At 43.0% G+C, this 24562-nt stretch overlaps 1 protein-coding gene across 1 annotated transcript in view; it reads left to right on the forward strand.

The window, feature by feature from the left end:
• The first annotated feature begins 16297 nt into the window (after positions 1–16297).
• Positions 16298–24562, forward strand: part of PSMB2 (proteasome 20S subunit beta 2) — a 34056-nt gene continuing 25791 nt past the window's right edge. Inside the window, exons 1-3 of the mRNA XM_037061449.1 lie at positions 16298–16514; positions 21145–21267; positions 23015–23085. Coding sequence (XP_036917344.1) covers positions 16424–16514; positions 21145–21267; positions 23015–23085 — 285 coding nt within the window. The 5' untranslated portion in view covers positions 16298–16423. The remainder of the gene's footprint in view (positions 16515–21144; positions 21268–23014; positions 23086–24562) is intronic.

Genomic DNA, 24562 nt, shown 5'->3' on the forward strand with positions numbered 1-24562 from the left:
GGAAGTGTGGGCCCAGCCTCAAGGGGCCTTCTTGGAGAGTCCTGAGCCTGCATGCAGGCCAGGCGGAGCCCCTGCTGGGCCTTCAAGCGGAATGGATGCTGGGAAGGAGGAGAGGGAGTGCTCTGGGCCCGCACCAGAAGGAGTAGGGGGAAGAAGTGCAGGTAGGAGGTGATGTCCACCTCAGGCGGGCACAGTATTATTCTACTCATCATCTGAGTCAGCAAGGGACCTCAACGGGGACAAGGACTCCATTTCTGTGGGGGGAAAACATGACAAGCTCCAAACAGGGAATCAGGGCCCAGCCAAGCAATCTGGGATCAGGATAAGCTGTAGGCTAAAAATACAATGTGTGCCACAAATGTAATTAAATAAAATGAAGAGAAACAGATGGAATTAATTTTAATAATGTATTTTATTTAACCCAATATAGCTCAAGGCTATCTCTTTAGCATATATTAATAAAAAACATTTTTGCAAGCGATATTTTACTTTCGGTGGGGGACATTATATCTTTAAATTCTGTCATGTGTTTTATACTTGCAGTTCACCTCAGTTCAGACTAGTCGTATTTCAAGTGCTCAGTCAACTGCATGTGGCTGGGGTTCCTGTACTGGATGACAGCTGTCGACGCAAAATGAAGTTGGGACGTGGGATCCCAAGCCCCGGGACAGTCTGTGGCAGGATGGAGGCAGACCAGAGGGATGTGACCTCCTCATTGTCTGTCTTTCTCACTTGGCTCTTCCTCCTAGCTGCTCCTGTTGGCTGTTTCCGGGCACATCAGCCTCAGGGTCAAGGGTCGCTAGGATGAAGGGTCTGGAAAGCTCAGAGAATACAGAGGGGCTGGGTTTTGGCCCTGGTGCACACACACGCGGGACAGGGCAATGCTGCCGCCGCACACAGAGCGGTACCCTGCCGTTCTGGGGCGCCCGTGTGTCTACGCACCTGCGCCTTTCAGAGGTGCTCCGGCACGCGAGCCCTGGCTTTCACAGAGCTCCCTGCCGCTGCAGCCATCGGTGGAAGCTCAGTTTCCTTCACAATAGTCACGCAAGAGGTGGCACATTTCTCTCTAGCAGAATGTTCTGTAAAGACTGTCAGATGGATTCTGTCTCTTGGACAATAATCAAGATCTTTATTCCTCAATCTTTTTATTGTGGTAAAATACACATGACATGAAATATACCATCTTAACCATTTTAAAAGGTACAGCTCAGTGGTACTAAGCACACTCACATTGCTGTGCAACCATCACTGCTGTCCCCTTCAGAGCTTTTTCATCTTGCCAAACTGAAACTTTGTACTCATTAGCTAATGACTCTCCATTTCCCCCGCCCCCGGCCACCACCATTCTACTTTCTGTCTCCAGGGATCTGATGAGCCCACGTATTTTATATATATAAAATCATACAGCCCTGGCTGGGGTAGCTCAGTGGATTGAGCGCGGGCCTGTGAACCAGACGATCGCGGTTCGATTCCCAGTCAGGGCACACGCCTGGGTTGCAGGCCAGTTCCCGGCAGGGGCCAGTTCCCAGCAGGGGATGCACGAGAAGCAACCATACATTGATGTTTCTCTTCCTCTTTCCTTCCCTTCTCCTCTAAAGATAAATGAATAAAATATTTTTAAAAAATCATACAGACTTTGTCTTTTTGTGACTGGCTTATTTCACTTGGAATAATGTTCTTAATTCATTCATATTGTAACATGTCAGAATTTCCTTCCTTTTTGAGGTTGAATAATGAATATCCCATTGTGTGTGTGTACCACATTCTGCTTATCCATTCCTTGTCGTGGACACCTGAGTTGTTTCCACGGTTTAGTTGTTGTGAGTAATACTAATCAGTACCTTTCTGAGGCAGTGACCTACTACTTCCAGTCAGAGACCAGTCCATTTTCCAACACCATCTTGGCTGAAGCTCTGTGTAGATATGAATTGAATCCCTCAGAACCCAGATCAAAGTTCCACTAAGAGTGAGGAAGTAAAAAAACACAGCCTTTGGACCAGGGGAACAGACCTGTGGGTGCAGCCACGCCTCTGCCCCCGCTGCCTAGAGAGGAAGTCTGGAGAGAGGACAGGAGGCAAAAGGGACACAGTCCGAAAGGAGGGCAACAGAAGCCACTTCAACTCCTAAACTTACCGCCAAAGAAACACAGCACTCTTTCTCCTGTTCCCCAAACCTCATCCTTGTTTAGGCATATATGTGTCTCCTGCCTGTAGGAAGAAGGAGGAAAGCTCTCTCTCTCTCTCTTTTTTTTATTTAACTCTTGTTCAAGTACAGTTTTCTTTCGAAAGCTCTTTTCTTACATGGAAAGACCCACATTGGACTGTGCATCTTAGCCAAGCTCTGTGCCTGCAAGAGAATAAAGCAGCGTTGCTTACGGCCAAGGGATACATGCACAGAGAATCCTGTGGTGGCTCAGAGCTCAGGAACATCCCAAGGAGCTCAGTTGATCAAGGAGGGCTTCAAGGAGGAGATAAGCTTGAGCTGTACTTTGGAGATGGGTAGAAATCAGAAAGCAGAGAGGAGGGAGGAGGGCACTTTGATAAGGGAATGTAACATAGACTGTCCCATTCACACAGTTCTTTAGAGCTTCCGCAATACATTCACATGTGTAATCTCATTTCATCTTCATTGGGCTGTAGGGCCCCAGAGGTACCGTCTCCTTTGAGAGGCAGTATAGCATAGTAATTAAGAGTGAAGTCTTTGGATTTCTGTTTCAATGTGGCAGATGGAATGCATGAATTTATATCTTCTCTCTCAGCAAACCTCACTAAAATAAAAGTAAAGGAATATAAAAGAGGCAGTAGTGGACCACAGATGTCAGCACATTTTTAGAACACGTCAAGTGAGTGAAGGAGTTGGCGGAGCTGGGGTAGCTGCCTACCAAGTGCTGCAGCAAAGGATGCCAAAGAGCAGCCAGCCAAGTGGAGACCCAGGGCCAGGGAAAGAACAGATATTAGCGGCAGCGGTTACCGCAGAAAGTGGGAGCAAAGCGTGGGGCAAAGAGCAAGGTTAAAACTCTGCATGAGAAGCAGGCCCCTTCTCTATCACGCACAGACAGCTGGCTACATCTTCACTACCTTGGCAGGGATTGGAGGTTTTATCTCATTGAGAAAGTGAACCAGAAGGTCTCCAGCCAGGAATACAGGGCCCAGCGGAAATCAGGGTAGAATGTCATAATGGAAAGAGGGGCATTAAGAGAGAGTCTGAACAGGAGATTCTAAAACCCATGAGACATGGTTTGTAGAGTAAATACCCACCCCCTGAGGAGGAGACTGGTGGGTTCTTCACTGGAGCAACTGAGCACAGAAAATATTTCTAGATATTAGAAGAGCTATCAGATAAACTGGAGAGGACAGATTCACAGAAATAATAGAATGAAATTAAGTTCCCAAAGGTGGGATGAATATAATAAATGAAAATAGGCCCATCCCAAACTCCATTAATATAAAGTTTTAGATGGTCAAAGATACAGATAAAAAAATATTTTTCCATGTAGCAAGGATAGGATACATGCAAAGGATAACCCAGAATCAAGAATAGCAAAGGACTCTCTACAACTCTCTACAACTAAAGCAATACCTTCAAAATTCTAAAATATAGAAAATTTTCTGAGGCTTCAAAAATACTATTTCTCATATATTCTTTCCCAGGAACTTACTAAAGCATGTGTGCCATCAACAGGAAGAATTAGCCCTGGCTGGTGTGGCTCAGTGGATTGAGCGCTGGCCTACAAACCGAAGGGTCGCTGTTTGGTTCCCAGTCAGGGCACATGCCCGGGTTGCGGGCCACATCCCCAGTAGGTGGCGTGCTAGACGCAATCACACATCGATGTTTCCCTCCCTCTCTTTCTCCCTTCCTTCCCCTCTGTCTATAAATAAATAAATAAATAAAATCTTTTAAAAAAGAAACTAAATACAACATTAATTTCAGCAGTGACCATGTGTGCAAAATCAATAACAGTAAAACCCAAATATCAATTTAATAAAAAATTGTGATATAATTACAATAGAAGGATGCAGGGGGGAGAGGTGTGGGGATGGAGTGCCGTAAAATATTAAATTATCACTTTCGTAATAGATTAAGAACTGGCATAAAAGCGTATTATTCAGAGGTATATACCGGCAGACACAGCTAAAATGATAAGCAGTTGCCGTGAGAAGAGAGACTTGGGGATGGGGTGTAGACTGTTGTCTTTTGTGATAAAACGTACAGCATTAGTTGACTTTTTACAACCAGGTATGTGTATTAATTTGCTTATAAAAAAGAAATAGAAATGGAATATTATTCAGCCTTTTAAAAAGAAGGAAGTTCAGACAACGCTGCAACGTGGATGAACCTTGAAGAGATTATCCCAAATAAAATAAGCCAGGAAGAAAACAAACAAGTTTCACTTGTACAGTTCCACTTGTACGAGGTGCTAGAGTAGTCGGATTAGAGAGACCGAAAGGTAGACGGTGGCTGCTAGGGGCTGGGGGAAGGGGAGAATGGGTGTTATTGTTTAATGGGGACTGAATTTTAGTTTTGCAGGATGGAAAGAGATCTAGGGGTGGATGGAACTGATGGTTACTAACAATGTCAGTGGACTGAATACTACTGAACTGCATACTAAAAAATAAATAGTTTAAAAATTGGTTAATATGGTAAATTTTATGTTATATGCATTTTTTTACATAAAAGTTAATTTTTTTACATAAAAAAAGAATGCAACCTATAATTAGATTTCCAGAAGATTAAATGTAGGGTTTGAAAGTAGGGATTAAATGTAAACTCCAAGAGGGCAGGGAGTTTTGCTGTCTTCTCCGCTCACCATCATATTCCTGAAGCCTAGTATAGTAGTCAGTTAACAAACATAGTGAGCATTCTATAAATGCTGTCTGTTATTATTCTCTGTATACGTCTTCTGGGTGCATTCCTTCATGCTGGGACATCAGCATTGCTTCTCACTGGGTGTGTGTACATGTGTACACACATGCACACAAGTATGCAGGTAAACCTCAGGGCATATTCCTGCAAGTACTTGCTGAATGAATTAAAAGTGACTTTGCAAGTTAAGCATTATCACTCCATTTTTCAGATAAAGAAAGCGAGGTCATATAGCTACAAGTCTGTTCTTTTTCCCTCAGCAGCTGACAGCTGAAGTGTGGTAGAAGCACAGAGCTGAGAACTCACCTCGATTTAATGGGAATAACAAAGGGACCTGCTTGGCTGGAAAAGATTTGTGCAGGGGAGGAGTGGGTGATGACTCAGAAATGTGCATGCTTGTTGGATGGTGGGAGAGCACTTTCAATGTCAGGTGGAAGGGACTGGAAGTTATTCAAAAGCAATGTAGAGCATTGAGAGCCTACATATGAAACAGGAAGCTTCATGTGGCAGAGAATGCAGAGTGTACTGGAGTGGGAGGCTGTGGCATTCTCTTAGGAGGCTGCCACAATGAAGTGATCATTTTCTAAACTGGCATAATGGAGGCAGTGGCAGCAATAATGAAAAATCAATGAAGTTTATAAACCTCTAGTCAGACTAATCTGAAAAAAAATGGAGAGAGAAGATACACATTACCAATATCAATATCAGGATCCAGAGAGGGATTATGACTACAGATTCTGCAAAAATTAAAAGAATACTAAAGGAATACCATGAACAACTTTACACCAATAAATTTGATAACTTGGATAAAAATACAATTTCCTTGAGTTACTCAGAAGAGATAGATAACTTGAATGGCCCTACATTCGATAAAGAAACCACCTCTTGCTTTAAGGTAAGGGGGATGCACCTATAACTTCCCATTGTTCATTTCACCAAGTCTTGGCATTCAGTGCCACCAAAGGCCCCATCTCACTCATCTGGTTCATCCAAAGAGTAGGTTAGGCTAGTTTAAAGCAGGTTCTCATTTCTTCTAGTCAGAAGAATCTTGACTAATCCCAGGTCTTAAAGACAACCAAGACAAGACAGCCAGTGGTGTCTGTCCATGGTGCTGACTAAGTGCCCCTCCTCACTGCTTCAGCAAGGAGTCAGGGCCAAGGAATGCAGCCTCAACCAGATGCGGGGTATACCCTGTGGGCTCTGCCCATGGTCCTGACAGCAATCCCCAACCGCTAAAGCCCTAGGGGTCGCTATCAGAGTTTATAACTCTTAGTCACACTGTCCAGACTGGGGGACTCCAGAAGGCTCTTTCCTTTGCTGTAACATCAGATGGTCTCACAGTGCCCAACTTAAGAGAAAAAACTAACTGAGGAATTCTGCCCTGGAGACTATGTATAAGAGGCCACAGCCGGACCGGCACAAGAATGTCCAGGGCATCCTTAGATACCATGTGACAAGCTTAGGAAAGAAACTCTAAGTCCAGATGGACCTCGGGGGTCTGATGAATCTGAACCTGTCTTGTTCCCTCGCTGAAAATGGACATTTCACTCTCCCAAAGGCAATCCAACACTGGGGCTGAGCTTCCTTGGAAGCAGAACTTCTCCAAGTCAGCAAGAGCCTCAGTGGCTGTTGCTGTCACTTGCACTTGACACTCAAATAATAAAAGAGAGATAGAAGTGGGATCAACCTAGGAAGGCTCCCCAGAGTTTGGGTTGCTCTTGAGGAGAGTGGAGAGTCAATTTCCAACTAACATTTTTAGTTCTTTCAGTGTGCCAGGGACTGCAAAAATACTTTTACACATACTTCCTTATTTAATCCAAACAATCCAGTGAGGACGCTATTTTTAATTCCATGTGTATTAATCAGGCTTCTCCAGAGAACAGAACCAATAGGATATATATAGAGACATACATAAGAGGAGACTTATTATAGTAATTGGCTCATGTGGTTTTGGAAGCTGAGAAGTACCACAACACGCCATCTGCAAGCTAGAGAACCAGGAAACTGGTGGTGCAATTCAGCCTGAGTCTGAAGACCTGAGAACAAGAAGCTCTGTTGTCCTAGAGAAGGAGGAAAATGGATGTCCCGGCTCACAGAGAGAGAGGGAGCTCACCCTTCCTCTGCCTTTTTGTCCTTTTTGGACCCATCAACAGATTGAATGACGCCCACCCACACTGGTGGAGGTGGATCGTCTTTATTCAGTCTACTGATTCACGTGCTAATCTCTCCCTGAAACACCCTTACAGACACACTCAGATATGTTGTACCAGATATCTGGGTATCCCTTAGCTTTGTCAAGTTGACACATAAAATTGACCATCACACATACACATAAGGAAACCTGAGCCTAGAGGGACAAATGATTTGCCAAATGTCACATTGGCAAAATGGGGCAGAGCTCTTTTTTTTTTCCATTGCATGCTATAAGCTCCAAGCTAAACCCTGTACCTACTTAGTCACACTGGACCCTGCAAGCAGGCCGTGCCTCTTGGAAAGGCCATATTTCCTCTACCACCTGTACCCAGCATGGCTGAATGAGGGTACCCACTATATCCTCTTCTCTTGGTCAGAAGCAGCTAGAGGAGTTTTGAGGTCCATTGGGCCTGAAAGTTGGAGGAGGTTTGGAGATTTCAGCTGGTAGGGAGGGGGAGAAAACCTCCGTGGATGGAGGAAGCTGGTGGGGATGGGGTGGGAGAGGGCTGACTCCCTGCTGCTCCCAGAATGATTCTCACCTCCCAATCGATGGCTGGAGAATCATGGCAAGTGCTAATCAGCTCCATTGGCATGTGCCGGCTGGGGCTACAATCTATTTTCACATGAAATGGCAGATCGATTCCTCATTCTCTATAGTCCCAAGCCACCCTCCTCTTTGAGAGGCTGAGAAGCTGGTTAACGCTGCACCTCCAGCCACCTGCAAGCTTTGGCCTTCTCTGTATTCTCCCCAGATACAACCTTGCTTCCCAAACCATCGCCAGGCAGGGCAGGACAGTGGAACTCTGGGCTGGGTCCCAGTCGCGGATCAGCATAGGACTTTGTGAACTTGGACAAGGCACGTCATCTCTTCTAACCTCCATTTTATCATTTGTGTAATGGGGATAAAAAATTTCAGCTTCTCACGGTCTCTGTGAGGATTCCAATTATACCTAGTAAATGTAAAGCTCAGAAATACTGCAGAATATAGCTAACATAAAGCAGAGACTGCTGCTCCTAGAAGAATGGGTTCTTTCCCCAAACCTGGTCCTCCCCTTTTACCTCAAACCCTATCCTTGAGATCTGACAATGCTGGGAGGGAAGTACTGTTGACATAGGCCTAGGAGAGATTTTCTCCTCCCTCTAGTTACAGTAAGTAGCTAAAGCAATTTGAATCCTTGTTCTCCTGACATGATCAGACCTTTTGGTGAAGGCCTCTGGGTTCTGAAAACTGAGCTTAGAAGCAGCAGAAGCCGGGCAGGCAGGAGCTGGGTTCGGCCAAGCTAGATGGGGAAATAGCGCCTAGGGAAACGGTGTTTCTAGGGCCCTGGATAAATTTCTGGGCTTATTTCCTACTTTTATTTTTTTTTCTTTTTCAATTTTTTTATTTAATTATTTTTCAAGTACAGTTTTCTGTCTATTACTCCCATCCCATCCCACCCCCCATCCTCCTCCTATTTCCTACTTTTAAAAATGAAATTTTGCCCATGTTGACAGGTACTTGTATTCATCAGTTTTGTTTAATTTCAGGAAAGGGGACCATGTTCTAGAGATACCCTCCCTATTCTTCCAAAGGATGTCCTCTTCCAATAGGAGAAGTCCCCTCAGTCCTACCCCCTGGTCACAGACGATTAGGCAGGGGTAGGGAACATCTGTCTTAAGCTGGCCCGGTCAGATATCTTCTAACTTCATGTGCATTGGGGCAGCAATGATAGTGTATGAATAGTGTATGTGGGAACAGGGGAAGCCAGTGTGGTGAGGGAAGAATGGAGCAGTCACGCAGAAAAACGTGGAGGAAAAAAGTGGGGCCCTAAGAGACAGCGACGGGGGAAGTTGCTGGCCGGTGCGTTTCCAGTTCCCGACCATATTGACTGTGCGTGTTGAGTGGGGTTCAGTGAGATTCTCCTGTGACCTTCCAGTACAACAATCCTTTGTTCAGGTGGCTTGGGTGCATTTCTGGTCCTTGCTGCCAAATAACCATCTACCTGGAGCAGACCTCAAGTGCACAGCTGCTACTTTAACATTTTTAAAAAACAAAACACCTAGAGTTGATACTGACATGTTAAGTGGGGCAATTACCAAACACTGAATTAGAAGCTGTTTGGTGATGGGACAGACCTTTCTGAATTCAGAGTTTCTGAATTAGCATCTGCATACTGCACATACCCTTGAGGTAGAATAACACTCATTCATTCATTCATTCATTCAAAAAAACACTTAGTAAATATCACTCAATACTATGTCCCAGGTACCATACTCTGTATAAGGATCCAAAGGATCAATACAAAGTCTCTGCTTATATGAGGTTCGAGTTCTATTGGGCAAACTTCTTCTCATATACAAAATGGACATAATAGTAGTATTAAATAGTTAAAACACATTTGATTTAAACACACTAATCAAACAATTTAAACACATAAATAACACCTGATATATCTTAGGATATGTTGCAAGACCTCCTAAGGAGTGTATAACATCTCTTTATCTATTAATTAATGTTTAATTACTACATTGTTCTTATGAGGCAGACTATTATTATCTCTGTTTTACAGATTAGAAAATTGAGGCACAGTGAAATTGAGTAACCTACTCAACGTCACACAGTTGTTAGGGGTAGAGCTGGAATTTGAACCCAGTCTGCTTGGTGCCAAGAATGCCATCCTAAGTCAGGTATGAATCCGTATCAGTTGCTTGGTCTCACTGGGGTCCATTTCCCCAGGTGAGGGCCACACCTCAACAGTCACTGGGAATAAAAAGCTTTGCCCTGGCTGGGGGGGCTCGGTTGGTTGGAGCATCGTCCAGCACACCAAAAGTTTGCAGATACAGTTCCTGGTCAGGATACATACCTAGGTTGTGGGTTCAGTCCCTGGAAGGAGTGCATACAGAAGGCAACTGATGGATGTTTTTCACATTGATGTTTCTCTCTTTCTTCTTCTTTCCCCCCTCCTCTCCCTCCTTCTCCTTCTTCTTTTTTCTCTCTGAAATCAATGAACCTGTCTCTGGATGGGGATTAAAAAAAGAATAAAAAGCTTCAGCAGCCCCCTCTGGAGCTAGAGCAGTGCACAGAACTCAGACCCAAGGTACTGGGAAAGAACCCTAGCCACAGCCTGTCCCACCTCGGATTCTGCACAGCCATCTGAACACCCCAGGCCTGCCACCCTGCTGAACTCTCCAGGGACATTCCTGGCAGATCACTCATGTGGATAGCTGCTTGGAAAATGCCTCAAACAGAGGGCCACCCAGCCCAGGGCCTGCATCTCCTGACTATTCTCTTGGTTCTTGCTTTTCCAAAGTATTCACAGTCAGCTACTCTGGTACAAGAGTTTTCTCACATCTGTGCCCACCTATCAGCTCCTCTCCTGATCGCACCATTTCCCGCTGGAGGATGCTAACAGCCCTCTCCCTCCCTTTAATTCTCCCACCTCACAATGGCTGCAACAACTTTGCTAAAACACATTCCTGACTATGTCACGTTCTTGCTTTAAAAGCCATAGCTCCCTTTAAAATGTTACCATTAGGGGAAATTGTATGAAGGCTATCTTGGAACTCTTAGCACTACTCTGCAATTTTTCTGTAAATCTAAAATTATTTCAAAATCAAAATTTCTTGTAAAAAGTATTGGCTCACCACCTCCTTACCCTGATACCCAAGATGCCCTGGCAAACCCCTGCTCCCCACTGCCTTCCCTCCATTCCTCAAGGATGCCATGGTACTGGAAACCTCAATACCACCCCATTGTGTGGAGGGCTCTTCCTCACAGTTACCTTTCCATCTTGTCAGTCTGATGAGTTCTTAGCCAGTTGTTTTTATTTATCAAACATTTAGGTGGTACTGTGTGTTATCGTGTATGTAGTGCTAGTGCTATATTCTAAGCATTTTGCAAATAATAATGCATATAATCTTTACAGCAATGCCATAAGGGAAGAACTATTAACCCATTTTATAGATGGGGGAACTGAGGCACCAAGAAGTTAAGTAACATGACCAAAACCACACAGAGTTGATATTGAAACATAGGCACTCTGGAACCAGACCCCATGCTCTTAGCCCGTATACACTGCTGCCTTTACAGGTTTCGGAGTTCAGCTGAAATGTGTCACCTCCTCTGGAAGCCTTCCCTGATGTCTTTCCCACATAGTTACTCTTTTCCTCACTCTCAGACCCCATAGCTTTTTGTTCATTTATTTATTCATTCATTCATTATTCGTGAAAACATACTAATTGAGCACTCACTATAGCCCATAGTTTAATAGGCACTGAGAATCTATCCATCTACAGCAGTCTGTAGAATCTTATTTTAGAACTATTTGCTGCTCTCTCTCTCTGCTTGTGGACTACTCCGTGAAGACGTTCAACTTTGTAACTCCTTCAGAATCTTGCACAGAACCTGGCATGCACTTTTTCCTCCATAATTGTGTTTTGCAGAATTAAATAAATAGTTATCAAGAATGGTGATGACAGTAATGATAATGTAACTCTTCAGATGAATCTGGTGTGCGACTAAGTCAGTGTGGGCCAGGGGCCAGATACATCGTCACAGCCGAGCCCCAGGCCAGGAAGCGCCTGGAGAGATGACAAGGACCTTCTGTATGTAGCCCAAGCCATCATTGTCACTGTGATTATTTCTGCTATTAGTGTTGGTGTTATGCTACAGTGTGGCAGGTGCCAGCAGAAAGCTGGCCCGCCACACTTCCTCGTGGCAGGAAAAGCATCGGGGAGGCGAATGCTTTCAGAGGATGAGCAGCCGGGCTCAGGGTGGGCTTTCCGCCTGGAGCCTCAGCAGCCCGACATCGTTCTGGTGGTTCAGCCAGCACACAGTGGCATTTCACCTCTGTCTTTAGGTGGCTCAGAGAGTGGAAATATAGTGGAGGAGTGTCATGGAGCGGCAACCACCAGATCAAAGGGCCCTGGTCAAGAGGACTCATCAGCCTTTTTCCTTAAATCAAACCCTGAATGGTTGATGGGGTAATTAGGGGCAGGTTTCAGGTGGAAGTTGGATTTGGGGTGAGATCGGGAGGAGGACTCATAAGGCAGGGCTTAACATGGTCCTGAGTTCCTCCTGGTCCCAATTGTTGGAAGGAGGAGCATCAGGCTTCGTGGTTCTGTGTAATCTCCCTGAGAACCAGAAGTTAGATGGCACAAATGATGCTTCTGATGTCTGTGTAGAACCCTCCTAAGTCCTCCACGACTTTTCCTAAAGGACCCCAGAATCACCATCTTAAATGATCACAGGTTTCTTGGACCACGGAATTATCTAAAAGTCATGAGGTCCATTCCCTTGCCACCAGTCGGCAATGCCATCTTCAGATGGCACAAGGCAGCAACGGATCTCTGATCATGGACCACTTCAGTTCTACTGGGGCTGAGTCAGCTGCTGTGGGACATACAGGCAGAGTTGTGTTTTTGGCCATCAGCAGATGTGACAGCTCTGGGTCCTGGGGGTAAGGCAGGGAGCAGGAAAGTGTCATTCGTCTGGCAGTTTCTGGGATACCAGAACCTACTGCTGAAAGCACCAGCCAGCCTTGGTGTTTGTGTTTCAGGCAACCATATAGCCCAGAGATGATGGGAGATTTTCCAGGGGGAAGTTTTCCTTTCCGGATGGAGAAACTAAAGGCTGGAGTGCAAGACCCAGCCACAGAGTTTGCCCAATTTCTAAGTTCCAGTTTCAATTTAACCACTTCTTCAGGACTGGCTCCTTTCTCAAGCCTTCTAACTAAAAGCCAAACTTATTTTTCCCAGATCAGTAATGGGGAAGCAAGAGAGAAAAATTCAATTTCAAGAAGGTTATTATGTGTCCTGGCTCTTTTTCTCTACTTCTGCTTCTATCACGTCAGGTACCTTGGGGCAGGAAGGATATTGCCTTTCACGGTGTTCATTCCAAATTATCACAGTTTACCCATTTGTACTTTAATCTCACCCACCCCCTGCTTTCTTTCCTGCCCTGCCTCTCCATTTGAGGTTTGATGGGCTGGCTGCCTTCCCTCTTCTACATTTTGGTTTGGTACCCAGTGTTCTGACTGGCCTAATTCCCCTCTGGCTCAACCTCTCCTGTACTGAACTTCCTTCTGGTACAGCCCTGGTACGTCTACCTTCCACAGTGGGGGGTGGCTCTGATGGACAGTTCTAACTGGGCACCGATGGGCTCTTTGCACAACTGTTAGTAATAATAACAACAATAATAATATCATTTATTAAGGGCACACTGTGTGATCTTGGACGGAGACTAGATTTAGACTGATCCATGGGAAAACCCTAGAAGGCAAACTATCCCATTTTAAGTTAAGGAAATTGACCTTTTACCCTGTGTCAATCAATCACTGGCTGGGGCTTGGGATAGGTGCACAGCCTCCCGGGCAAAGATGCTTCCCAGGTGGTTGAGAGAAATTTTTTGATGAAAGAAACAATTATGAGTTATTGACCAATATTTGTAGCAGCTATTACAGGTATGTAAAAGAGATATGGGCAAGGCACCAACTGTACCCAATGAATTAACACTCTTGCATATTTAGGGGTGAGCCTCTGATCTCCAGTTTAACCCTGTCTCAACCCTACTGTCTAAGCTCACAGGGTCTTGTGAGTGTGGGCTGCATCGATGCTTCCATATCAAGCTTGAACTTGGGAGTCTTGGTGAAGCTGGCAGCCTCCCATGTTAGGGCCATGTTCCTTAGATACAACACAATCATTCTTCTTTAAGATCCTTTCGAACTCCCCAGGTTTCATGAAGGATTAGGATATGGTTTCTTATACTTACAAAACCAACCAAGAGAAATACAAAGGAAATCTCTCTTCTGAAAGTCTCGTAAAAAAGGAAATGTGGGGCTTCGTGAATTTTACACCAAGGTTGGAAAAGGTAGAGCTGGAGTCAGAGTTGAGCGTTGATTTGCAGGACTCTTACTACTTTAGGGGTCAGCAAACTATTGCCCCTGAGCCAAATCCATCTCTTCCTTTCTCCCTCGCCTGCTGTTGTTCTATGAGAACGTAGCAATGGCCACTCATTTATGTATTGTATATGATTGCCTTTTCACTCCAATGGCATCATTGAGTAGTTGTGACAGATACTGCATGGCCTGAAAAGGCAAAAATATGGCCCTTTACAGAAAAAGTTGGCTGTATCATGCTGGTGCTGGACCCTCCGCAGATATATATTTTTTAATTCTAAGACTAAATTATTGTAAGACTTTAAGTGGAAGAGGAATTCTCCTTGACTCCTAGTGAGATAGCACAAGTTGGGTCTTGAAAACCCATTTTCTTCTTTATTAACAAGAAGTTAAGGTAATCTCTGGTGTGACTTAACTAGAGGGGATTTTTTTTTTAAAGTCCTAAAGAAGAAGAGAGAAGAACCAGCTTAAAAGATTGTCAGGTCCTTTTTAAAAAGATTGTGGATCTTCCAATTCAGAATTCTGCAGCTTTTGTGAATGAATGAATGAATGAATGAATATTGACAAGTATGAAGGGAAAAAAGTTTTGAAGGATCCAGACAGCTTGTGGGTAGTTACCTGTGGTGGAAGGAGAGATATTTAACTCATCACTTCTGTGTTATTCATGTGGGTGTGTGTATAGTACAAATATATACTATTTGCAATTAAAAAAACATACACACAATGGCAGAGAAAGAGGAGGCGGGGGTGGAGAGAGAGAGAGAGAGAGAGAGAGAGACTTCTTTCCTAGTGGTGTTTAAGAAAAGGATTTCTAGGATGATGGATGCATCTGTGTTCATAGTGGGATGGTTGACTTAATGACCTCCTTGCCCCTGGCATCATCCTGTGATAGATGGGCTGTACCAAACTCCTCAGGGTCTATGTTCCTTCATGGGCAGAGAGCTGGAAGAAACATTCAGAATTTTGCAGAATAAGGACTGCAAATTTCTGCAGGAGCAAATGAATCACATAGTTGCATTTGAGATATAATTGCAACTGTGTTGGAAGCCAATAGGGCTAGTATGAAGATTGTACTGGATTGTGGGTGTCAGAAACTAATCATGGAGTATTTCAGCTTGGCTGAAAATAAATAAATTGTCTAAAAATAAATAAATACAACCACTAAAAAACCAATTTATTTATTTATGGACATTTCATTTTGTCCCTATCCCCCCTTTTCTTTGCTGTTGCTGTACTGCAATGCATATCTCTGCCTATAAACATTTGGGTGTTTCTGCATACGTTTGTTTAGGACACATATAAAAAGTTATGTACATTTATATTTTAACGGATATCCAATTGTCCTCTATAAAAAATCTTTATAATCTTACCAATAATGTATAATTTCTCAGTGTTTCTTATTTTTCATATTCTTATTTACAACTGAGGTTGCAGATCTTTTCATGTTTCTTGGCTACTTGTGTTGCTTCTTTTGTGAATTGCTATGTAAAAATTGTGTTATCTTTCCTCCGCTGATTTGTAAGAATACCTTTTAAGTTAGTTACGAACTATTTTATATATTGAAACACCTTCTCAATTTATACCTATGTTTGAGCATTATAATACGTCTGGCCTATCTTTTCCTGTGTTTCTGGGTTCCCTGTCATGCTTAGAAACACATTGCCTTTCCAAAGATTATTAAATTATACTTCCTCCTCCACTGTTTTTATGATTTTGGTCTTGCTTGTATCTTTGACTCAATCATATTTTATTTTTGTGAGACAATATAATAGGTCTCCCGTCAAGTTTCTTTTTCTCCAATCCGCAGAGAAGAGGTTTGGGGAGATATTTCACCCAGCAACAGCCATCTAGGATCACAAGCCTTTTTGACATTCATGAGTGCTCAGCACTTTACACATAGCACGGTGATTTCATCTTCGAGCGAGTTTTAAGCGCTGGATTCACAGATGAAGAAACTGAGCATTGCCCTGGCTGGTTTGGCTCAGTAGATTGAGTGCCAGCCTGCGAGCCGAGAGGTCGCGGGTTTGATTCCCAGTGGGGGTGCAGGCTTGGGTTGCAAGCCAGGTCCCCGGTGGAGGGCACGGGAGAGACAACCTCACATTGATGTTTCTTTCCCTCTCCCTCCCTTCCCCTCTCTAAAAGTAAATAAATAAAATGTTAAAAGAAAAAAAGAAACTGGGTATCACACAACAAGCCAAGCTTCTCAGAGTCGGAATTGAAATGTCCCCGCCAAGCTTCTCAGAGTCGGAATTGAAATGTCCCCGAGGGTCTGCCAAGAAACGAGCGCAGACCGCAGAGTTTAATAGCCCAACCCCACGCCCACTTTCCAAGGTCTCGCGATAGTTTACGTCATCCATGAGCGCCGGTGGCTGGGACAGTCGCGCGGCCTGCGTAGAGCGAAACTGGTCTGTGGTGCTGTCTCACTGGTGCTCAGTAGTGAAGTGGGGAGTTCTGCGTCCTGTCGAGCCTGCAGCCGCCGGCCTCCCGCCAGCATGGAGTACCTCATCGGCATCCAGGGCCCCGACTTTGTCCTTGTCGCCTCCGACCGGGTGGCTGCTACCAGTATTGTCCAGATGAAGGACGGTGAGGAAGCTGGGGTGGCTCTTCCGGGCCTGGGTGTAGGGACAGCCGGGAGAAACTTCGTGGGCAGTGGGTGAATACCTGGGAGGTCCGGGAGGTGGAACCAAGCCTGCCCTGATCTGCACTTGCTTACTTTTTAGAATTAGGAGACTGGCTAACAAACCTGGGGCCTTAACCTTCGGTCCTCCCCGGCCTCCCAGGTCAGTGCTCTGCACTGGCCTTGGCTAAACACGTTCTAGGCGAGAGTTGGACAAGGGATTTCAGTTTTTGAGTGTTTAAGCACCTGCCAAACACCATGCTCCTTAGACCCAGAATCTCTGATGAATTTCCTGATGTCGCTCGCCACTAATGAGGTTAGTTTGCTGGCGGCATAAGATGGGATCCCGGGGAGAGTGAGACTGTGGAACTAGAGTTGGCATTCCACTTCCGCTGTCTGTGTCGTCGTTCTTTGTCTCAGCCCCTGTTTCCAGTTCTCCAGGGTACTGGTTGTCCCGTTTTTCTTACATTTAGGTAGTTGGAGGAGTTTAGAGGCTAGATCCTGTCACTTATGACTTTGTATAAGTCATTTCACAGTGTCCCGATTTCCTCATCTGTTACATCTGGGAGCATTTGAGATCTTGCTTCCTGGCAGTTGCGGTCAGTCTGGCTCAGATAAACTCATAACAGTTCTCTAAAAAAATCTGTTAAATCCCAAGCCAGTGGGGAGGATTGAGTAAAAAAGTTTTGTGCAAATGCTTAGCACAGTTTCAAATACTTAAATAATAATACCAAGCACTTCTGTATCATGTGTTGTTTTAAGCAATTTACATTAGTCCATTTAACCTTTTAAAAAAATTGTTGTTTAGTTATAGTTGTCCCAATCGCCCCCCGCCCCGTTTCTCTGAGATAAGCACTATTACATTGTCACGTTACAAATGTTAGTTTTGAAGCGTAGAGATTCAAAAACTTGCCTGAGACCACAGGCGGCAGAACCCAGTTGAACCTGTGCAGTTTGACCCTGTATCTTTGGCCCATAACTACTGTATATACTGGTCTTCTGCAGTCCTGACTGACCATAGGCATGTTACTGTTGATAAGTATTATGCTTAGGCTCAGGTGATTTAGTGTTCACTTGACAAATAGATTTTGGGCACCTATGTGCCCTTTGCAGCGCTAGGTACTGAAGGGATGCAAAGAGGAATGTGGACCACATCTTAAAAGAAGTTACGGTTTAGCTCTGGCTGGTGTGACTCAGTGGATCGAGTGCCAGACTTCAAGCAAAAAAGGCGGCTGGTTTGATTCCCAGTCAGGGCCCATGCCTGGGTTGAGGGCCAGGTCAGATCAGGTCTCCAGTAGGGAGTGGGAGAGAGGCAACCACACATTGATATTTCTCTCCCTCTCTTTCTCCCTCTCTCCCCCTCTCTGAAAAAATAAATAAATAAAACCTTAAAAAAAGAAGTTACAGTTTAACAAAGGACTCAGATATGGGTACAGATAACTATAGCACGAGACAAGTATGCTCCATAGAAAAGTAGAGTCAGACTTCTGAGGTGGTGCAGCCATGGAAGAGACTGCGGTTAGGTAATTCAGAGGAAGAAGAGATTCTTTCTGGGTGTAGAGATGAGGGAGAACTTTGAGGGCAGATAATAGTTTCTCTTGGGCTTAAAGAAAGAAAAAATATTAAAACTGTCGTCACTTGGGGATATGGAGAGAACTCTAAGGAACTCTGCTTGATTTTTATTCCCTCTGAAGAAGGAGAGACCGGAAAGTGGTTAAACATCTATGTTATGAGTTGTTCCTCAAGTCCAGTCACTCTATGAAACTGCATAATTAATTTGAAGTTCTGTTTGTAAACCATGCTTCCCACAGGAGGAAATTTGTTTTGAGAGTAAATCTGTTCATCACTTTGACTCCTAAGACCTTTGGTATGCAAGTGATATAGCAGGAAATAGTCCCTAAGTAGAACGGTAACTAAGTCAGCACCTTTAGAGGTCAAACTGCATTGGTTCAAGTGGGTTCTCCCACTCGTGGTCTTAGGCACGTTTTTGAACTTCATGTCTGTTAAATCACTTTGGAAGGTAGAATGTGCTTGAAATCTGCTTATGTGCACAGCACTCCTAGGGGTTACAGAGGATGCACCGTATTAGAAAGGATCCACAGAGTGGGCTAGGACATTAAGAAAACAGGGAAATAAATACCGCAAGATCATTTTGTATGATGAAAGCAGTGTCACTAGTAAGTATTAGGTTAGTTTTTAAATTGACGATTTTGGGAATAAGTCCTAAGGGTATTCAGAGAAAAGAAAGATCACTGTGGTGTGGAAGAAAAATGAATTTGAGTTAGTTCTTGAAAAATGTTTGGAAATAATTGCAGTCAACTCAGTATCTAATTTTCCCTATAGTTTTTTCCGGTATAAAAATTTTTGTGGTGGGAGCTTTGCAATTGAATGAGGACTTTTTTCTACATTTCATGTCTCGAAGGAACTTGGCAAGAACGCTGAAAATGAGTGACCTTTTGGGATTCTTTTTCTCTAGGTATAAAATGAGTGATATTTCCAGTCCTTTTGGGGGGTTTGTCATTTTCTAAGATATTTTGATAATTTACAGAAGATAACCTCCAGAGACTGCTTGCTTAGTAAAGTGACCCAATTCTTAAGTTTGGATATATGCCACATTTCACACCTGTCTCTTGGCCTGTATGGAATTGTTCAGGGTATTCAAACCCACACAGAATGTCTTTTTTTATCTCTCTGAATTCCTATAGCATATATAATCTGAACTACATTGTGTAACACTGAATCTAATAATATTGTACATGTACAGTTTTCCCACCTATGATTAAGTAGCAGTAAAGGATAGTATTACCATATTATGTGCTTGGAAACTGGGGCTTAGAGAGGGCAAATCACTTGCCCAAACTCAGAGTGCCAAGCCCAGGTTGTAAAGGTCAGTTAGATCTAGTCCAGTTGCCTTGTAGGTTCTCTAAGGATCAGAAATCCCCTAGAGCTCCATTGGCTGTTTCTGGCACAACTCAGGGAGCTGCTAGCATCTGTTACTTTTGTTTTTATTTCCCTCTTCCCTACTCCCTCACTGGACATGCAGTAGATGTTTAAAAAACAGGTTTGGCCTTGTATTAAGTTCGTTGAACAGTTTGAGTATTTTAGATTTCTTCTAAATATAACAAATTCTTTGTAAACAAGCAGCCCACCCCCCCAAAAAACCCAGCTTTTTTCTCATTTTGAAAATAATGCAAACTTATTAATATTTTAACAATAATGATGCATGTTAACTATAGATGTTTTAGGAAATACTGATAAGCAAAAAAAAAAAAAGGTAAAAATTGCCCATACTTTTGCCACTGGCAAGAATTTAGGTGCCAGTGGCATCTAATACACTTCTGCTTCTTTTTGTTTGTGTAGATAATACAGCTGTAGGTGAAGTTTTTTTCTTTTCTGAACAAGTTTGCAAGCAGTCATTAAATCTCCTGTAGCCTGTAACAAATGAAATGTGTTGTTTAGGAGTTTCAAGTCAGTTTGACACTGTCTACAAGCACTGTGTGCATGTGTGTGTCTGTCTGTGTGTGTTCAAAGGCTAAGCCATATTACTGGTATCCACAACTCTCAAATCCTTGTAAAGTAGTTGATTGTAGCATTTTGTTCTTTAAATCCTATTAAGGGATTTTGGCATTTCAGAAGGTTTCAAACAGGAAACATGTCTCCCAGGGAAGATTATTCAGCACTATTTCAAACATGAAAAGTGAAAGTGAGAGTAAGATCGGGAGATTTACACTTTTTCTGAAGCTGCAGGCTGAATATGGAGTTTTCTTCCTAGGGCACAAATTGCTATCTGAATATTTATTTATCTGTCTAATCTGAGTCAGTCTGGTTCAGCTAGATAAGATTAGAGTGTTGGGATTTTGAGGTATTTTTAAATAGCTTAGTGTTGCAATATTCGTTAGAATTTTTGCTTTGGCAATCATTTTTTAAAATATTTTATCTATTTTTACACAGGGAAAGGGAGGGAGAGAGTTAGAGAAACATCAATGTGTGGTGGCCCCCATCAGGGACCTGGCCTGCCACCCAGGCATGTGCCCTGACTGGTAATCGAACCTGCAACCCTTTGGTTCTCAGCCCACGCTCAATCCACTGAGCTACACCAACCAGGGCTGCTTTGGCAATCATTTTAATTTTCTCTTTGCTTTAGAAATGGAGGTGGTTTACTTTTTAAGGTGACTTGTTTTTTTCTTGAGATGGCTTCTTAATATCAGTTATAGCATCGGTCCTTTTCATGTATGGTTCTGTATGTGTATAAATATAATAACTAACATTGTATTTGTAGAGACATTACAGGACTTTTTAATCATGAGCCTAAAGATAATAGCCTTTGGCTTGGTTCCTTTTGGTTTCTTTGTTTTTAATTGTATTTTCAATTGTCAGCTTTCATGTATGGTCTCCATCTGAAACCAACATTAATAAAATATGCTGATGGTGGTAAAATACAGAGGGAAAGAGTAATTAAAACTGTTGCCCATTGATGTCTTCTAAAAACAGTGATTAGTTAAATTATTCAGTGTAGTAATTGATAAATGTTTCTGGTTGCCTGTATAATAGTAAATTTCTGATAAGGTAATTTCTGATGTGTTTTTCTCTGAGCAGATCATGACAAGATGTTTAAGATGAGCGAAAAAATCTTACTCCTGTGTGTTGGAGAGGCTGGAGACACTGTCCAGTTTGCAGAATATATTCAGAAAAATGTGCAGCTTTATAAGATGCGAAATGGTGGGTAATACTCAGAATGTATTTGGTTGGTTGGTTTTTACCTTGGCACTAAAAAAGAATGCCTCTGCCGGCAGTTCCACGCATGAGCACACCAAAGTGGTGGGCACACCAACATGTTTATTTGGTTCTTCCTATTCTTGAGACCTTACCTAAACCCCTCTTCTTATCATAAAGATTTTCTATCACAATTCAGAAAAGAGAACTGTTACAGCACCAGTACTTGAGTGAGAAAACTAACACGATCTTGGAGATGGGCATGGTAATACCAGACTTCTCAAGGAAGATATTTCAGAGGATGTGATTTGAGCTAAAGTGTATCTGAGTCTCAGAGTTAAAACTAAGTTCAACTTGGTTGACTCTTTTGGGTGTAACAAGTCACTTAACCTTTCTGGGCCTTTATTTTGCTTATCGCTACAGTGGAATTTTATTAACGAATACTGTGTATGCACATGCTTTGTAAACTTGAAGCTCTGTGTGATTGTAGGAGATTTTCTATGTCATAAGAGGGCTCTGCCTTGCCTCTCTAGTAGGTCCTTGTCTAGGAAGACAATTAGATTAAAATTGCCCTTTAAACTGCTTAAACTACCTGACAAGTATAGTGTTGTGTACATAACCTCACACAGTAATTCTTATGCATATTAAAGTTTAAGAACTAAGCCAGAGTAAGGGAAAGAGAAAATCTATATGCAGATGGTCTGGTCAGGCATCAGACTTTTCCACCTTTATGATAACCGTCAAATCCTTAATTGTGTTCAGGACATTAGATGGAGAATTAGAAAGTATTGCTGTTTGTCGAGAGCTGCTTCCGTTATGATTTAATATGTGCTAATAGACTTGTGAGAAATTCATGGATATATGTGAAAGCACCTAGTAGAGACCCTGCAACATAACTGTTCAATAAATATTTGTTAGAATTTTAATCTAAATCTTACCTGATGTGACACTGGTGTTTAAAATGTTGTAGGGAATAACTTAACCACCTGCTGTCTTTCCAAACAGTCGTTTCTGTGTGGATCCACTGAGTTGTCGGTCATTCATGTCTCTTTCGGTGCTGGTGCCCTTGTACCAGGAGTCGAGTTCCAGAGTGAGTGCACTGGTGAATGTGCACCCGATGCCATTCCTCTGGGCTGTGCTTTTATTGGTATTACAGCTTTTTTAAAAGGTTTTCTGCTTGGGGTACTCTTTTTAAAAATGTTGAAGATAGTGATAGCAACATTTTTCACCCTGTGGCTTATACTTTTGAAAACCATATTATAGTTCTTAATAAAGTTACTTTTTTAAAAAAGAAAGTCTTATAAAGTGTAACTCTGAGGCTCTTCGAACTCCCAGCCTCTCTTTCTCCAATATGTTTTAAAAATAAACTAGAACAGTTGGCACCTCGAGACCTCTTTCCTGGTTTTCTTTTTCCAACACCTGTGTATTTGTATTTCCTTGTATGGAGGAAACCACAGTCTGTTGATGAGTAAATAGCTTAAGCAAGCTGTTAATTCGATGTCACCGTGGAATAGTTAAATCTCACCGTGGCTTTGTTTTGCGGCCAGGAGTCACTGTCAGTACTGCCAGCCGCCTCACCCCTGTTGGATGAGGGATGGGACAAGAAAGAAGGCCACACTCGCTGTTCTGCGTGCTTTATATACACGAGTGTACAAAGGGTGGTAGTCTGTAAGAATGGGAGTAGCGTAATGATTTGGGGTCCTGTCATTCCTTCTGCTTTACTTTAAGTCTGACTGTTTATCTCTTGTGACAGGTTATGAACTGTCTCCCACAGCGGCAGCTAATTTCACGCGCCGAAACCTGGCCGACTGTCTTCGGAGTCGGGTAAGCAATATAGCAGGCAGCCTTAGGTAGGAGCAGAAAAATCTTCTGTCCTCTTTCATATTCCGTTATACATGAGTGGTAGTATTGCTGTTTTTTGGCCTACCCGAGCGCTTCCCATTACTACTCTGTCATTACTTAGTCTCTTTGAATTTGTTTTCTCTTTCTGCATGACTGCTGATTAAAGCCCAGAAGGCAAATATAGCCCAGAGAATTTGGATGGGCCACACCAACCTAAAGGCCCATGATAGCCTTTAAAAATTATTTTCAGAGTGTTTTCATAGCAAACCATGTTTCTTAATTCCTGTGGCTAAAGATCCCAACCCTAGTGGACGTGAAATCTTGAAGACAATAATGGAAATTTCATTTTGAGATTATCTGTGTCTTTCTATGACTGTTCTCGCCAAAGCATGCAGAACTGTTCCTCCTCACTCATTTTGGCCTTGTGGAGTCTTAGAGCTGTCTTTGTTCCATCAACAGCATGTTAAAAGATGCAACATTAAGTTTGGGACTGAATGTGTTAAAGATTGCAGGATGTGCCAAGGAAGTTCCTGTGATAGCTAAGGGTGTGGATTCCCCTCCCATAGGGACTGAGTAAATGGAGCCTTACCATGTGACCTTCCCTCCCCGCCCCCCCCCTCCCCCCGGGCCTGTTTACTCATCTATGAAATCGAGATAACTTCTAACCCCACAGGAGTGCTAGGGAAATGAATGCTTGTAAATCATAATATTTAACATTCATATGACTTTTGCCCAAAGCATTTTGCTTAATAATTTAATCTACTCACTATTCCACTGAGATTTGTAGTGGTTAATTCTGTATCACTGATACGGAATGAAAGGCACCAAGTGGCCAAGGGACTGGCTCCAGGTCACATAGCGCGTCAGGCAAAGCTGCACTGATGGCGCCATGATTCCGTGACTGCTCTGCCTTGCATCAGCTCCTTGGTTTTTCAGCGGTGTTTCTGGAATATTAGTGCAGGTTGTATTTTTTATTATGGTTTTAGCTTCATCTGCACTTGCTTAAGCTGAGTTATGACAGTTAACCTAAACATGTACAGGTGTTAGGTTTTTTTTATGAGTTAACTTATTACAGATCTCTAAAGCATTTTATTCTCTAGTACCTAATAATACTGGATTGAGAACTTCTTTATAAATAGAATCTCTTTTTCTCAGTGCTAGCTTTGACGAAGGGCTTGTGTAATAGGAAGGATCATGAAGTTTGAAGAGAAGCCAGAGACATGATGGATTGGGAGGAGGAGACAATTTTACATACTTTGTTTTATCTGGGTAAAGGTCAATGGCCTTTTCTTGTTCACTCCTTCATGAGAGAAGAAAATGGGTCAGGTGTAAGTTTTAGTGGAATTCAGTAAAGATTATGCTGTAGCTTTCTGTGGAAAATATTCCTGACTTGTCAGGCAGAACTGGAATAAGAATTCCAGCTTGGGGCACAATAGATACTTTTTCATAAATGCTGCAC

Source organism: Sturnira hondurensis, unplaced genomic scaffold, assembly GCF_014824575.4.
Source record: "Sturnira hondurensis isolate 20B ecotype Veracruz unplaced genomic scaffold, ASM1482457v3 Scaffold0013381, whole genome shotgun sequence".
Lineage (NCBI taxonomy): Eukaryota > Metazoa > Chordata > Mammalia > Chiroptera > Phyllostomidae > Sturnira > Sturnira hondurensis.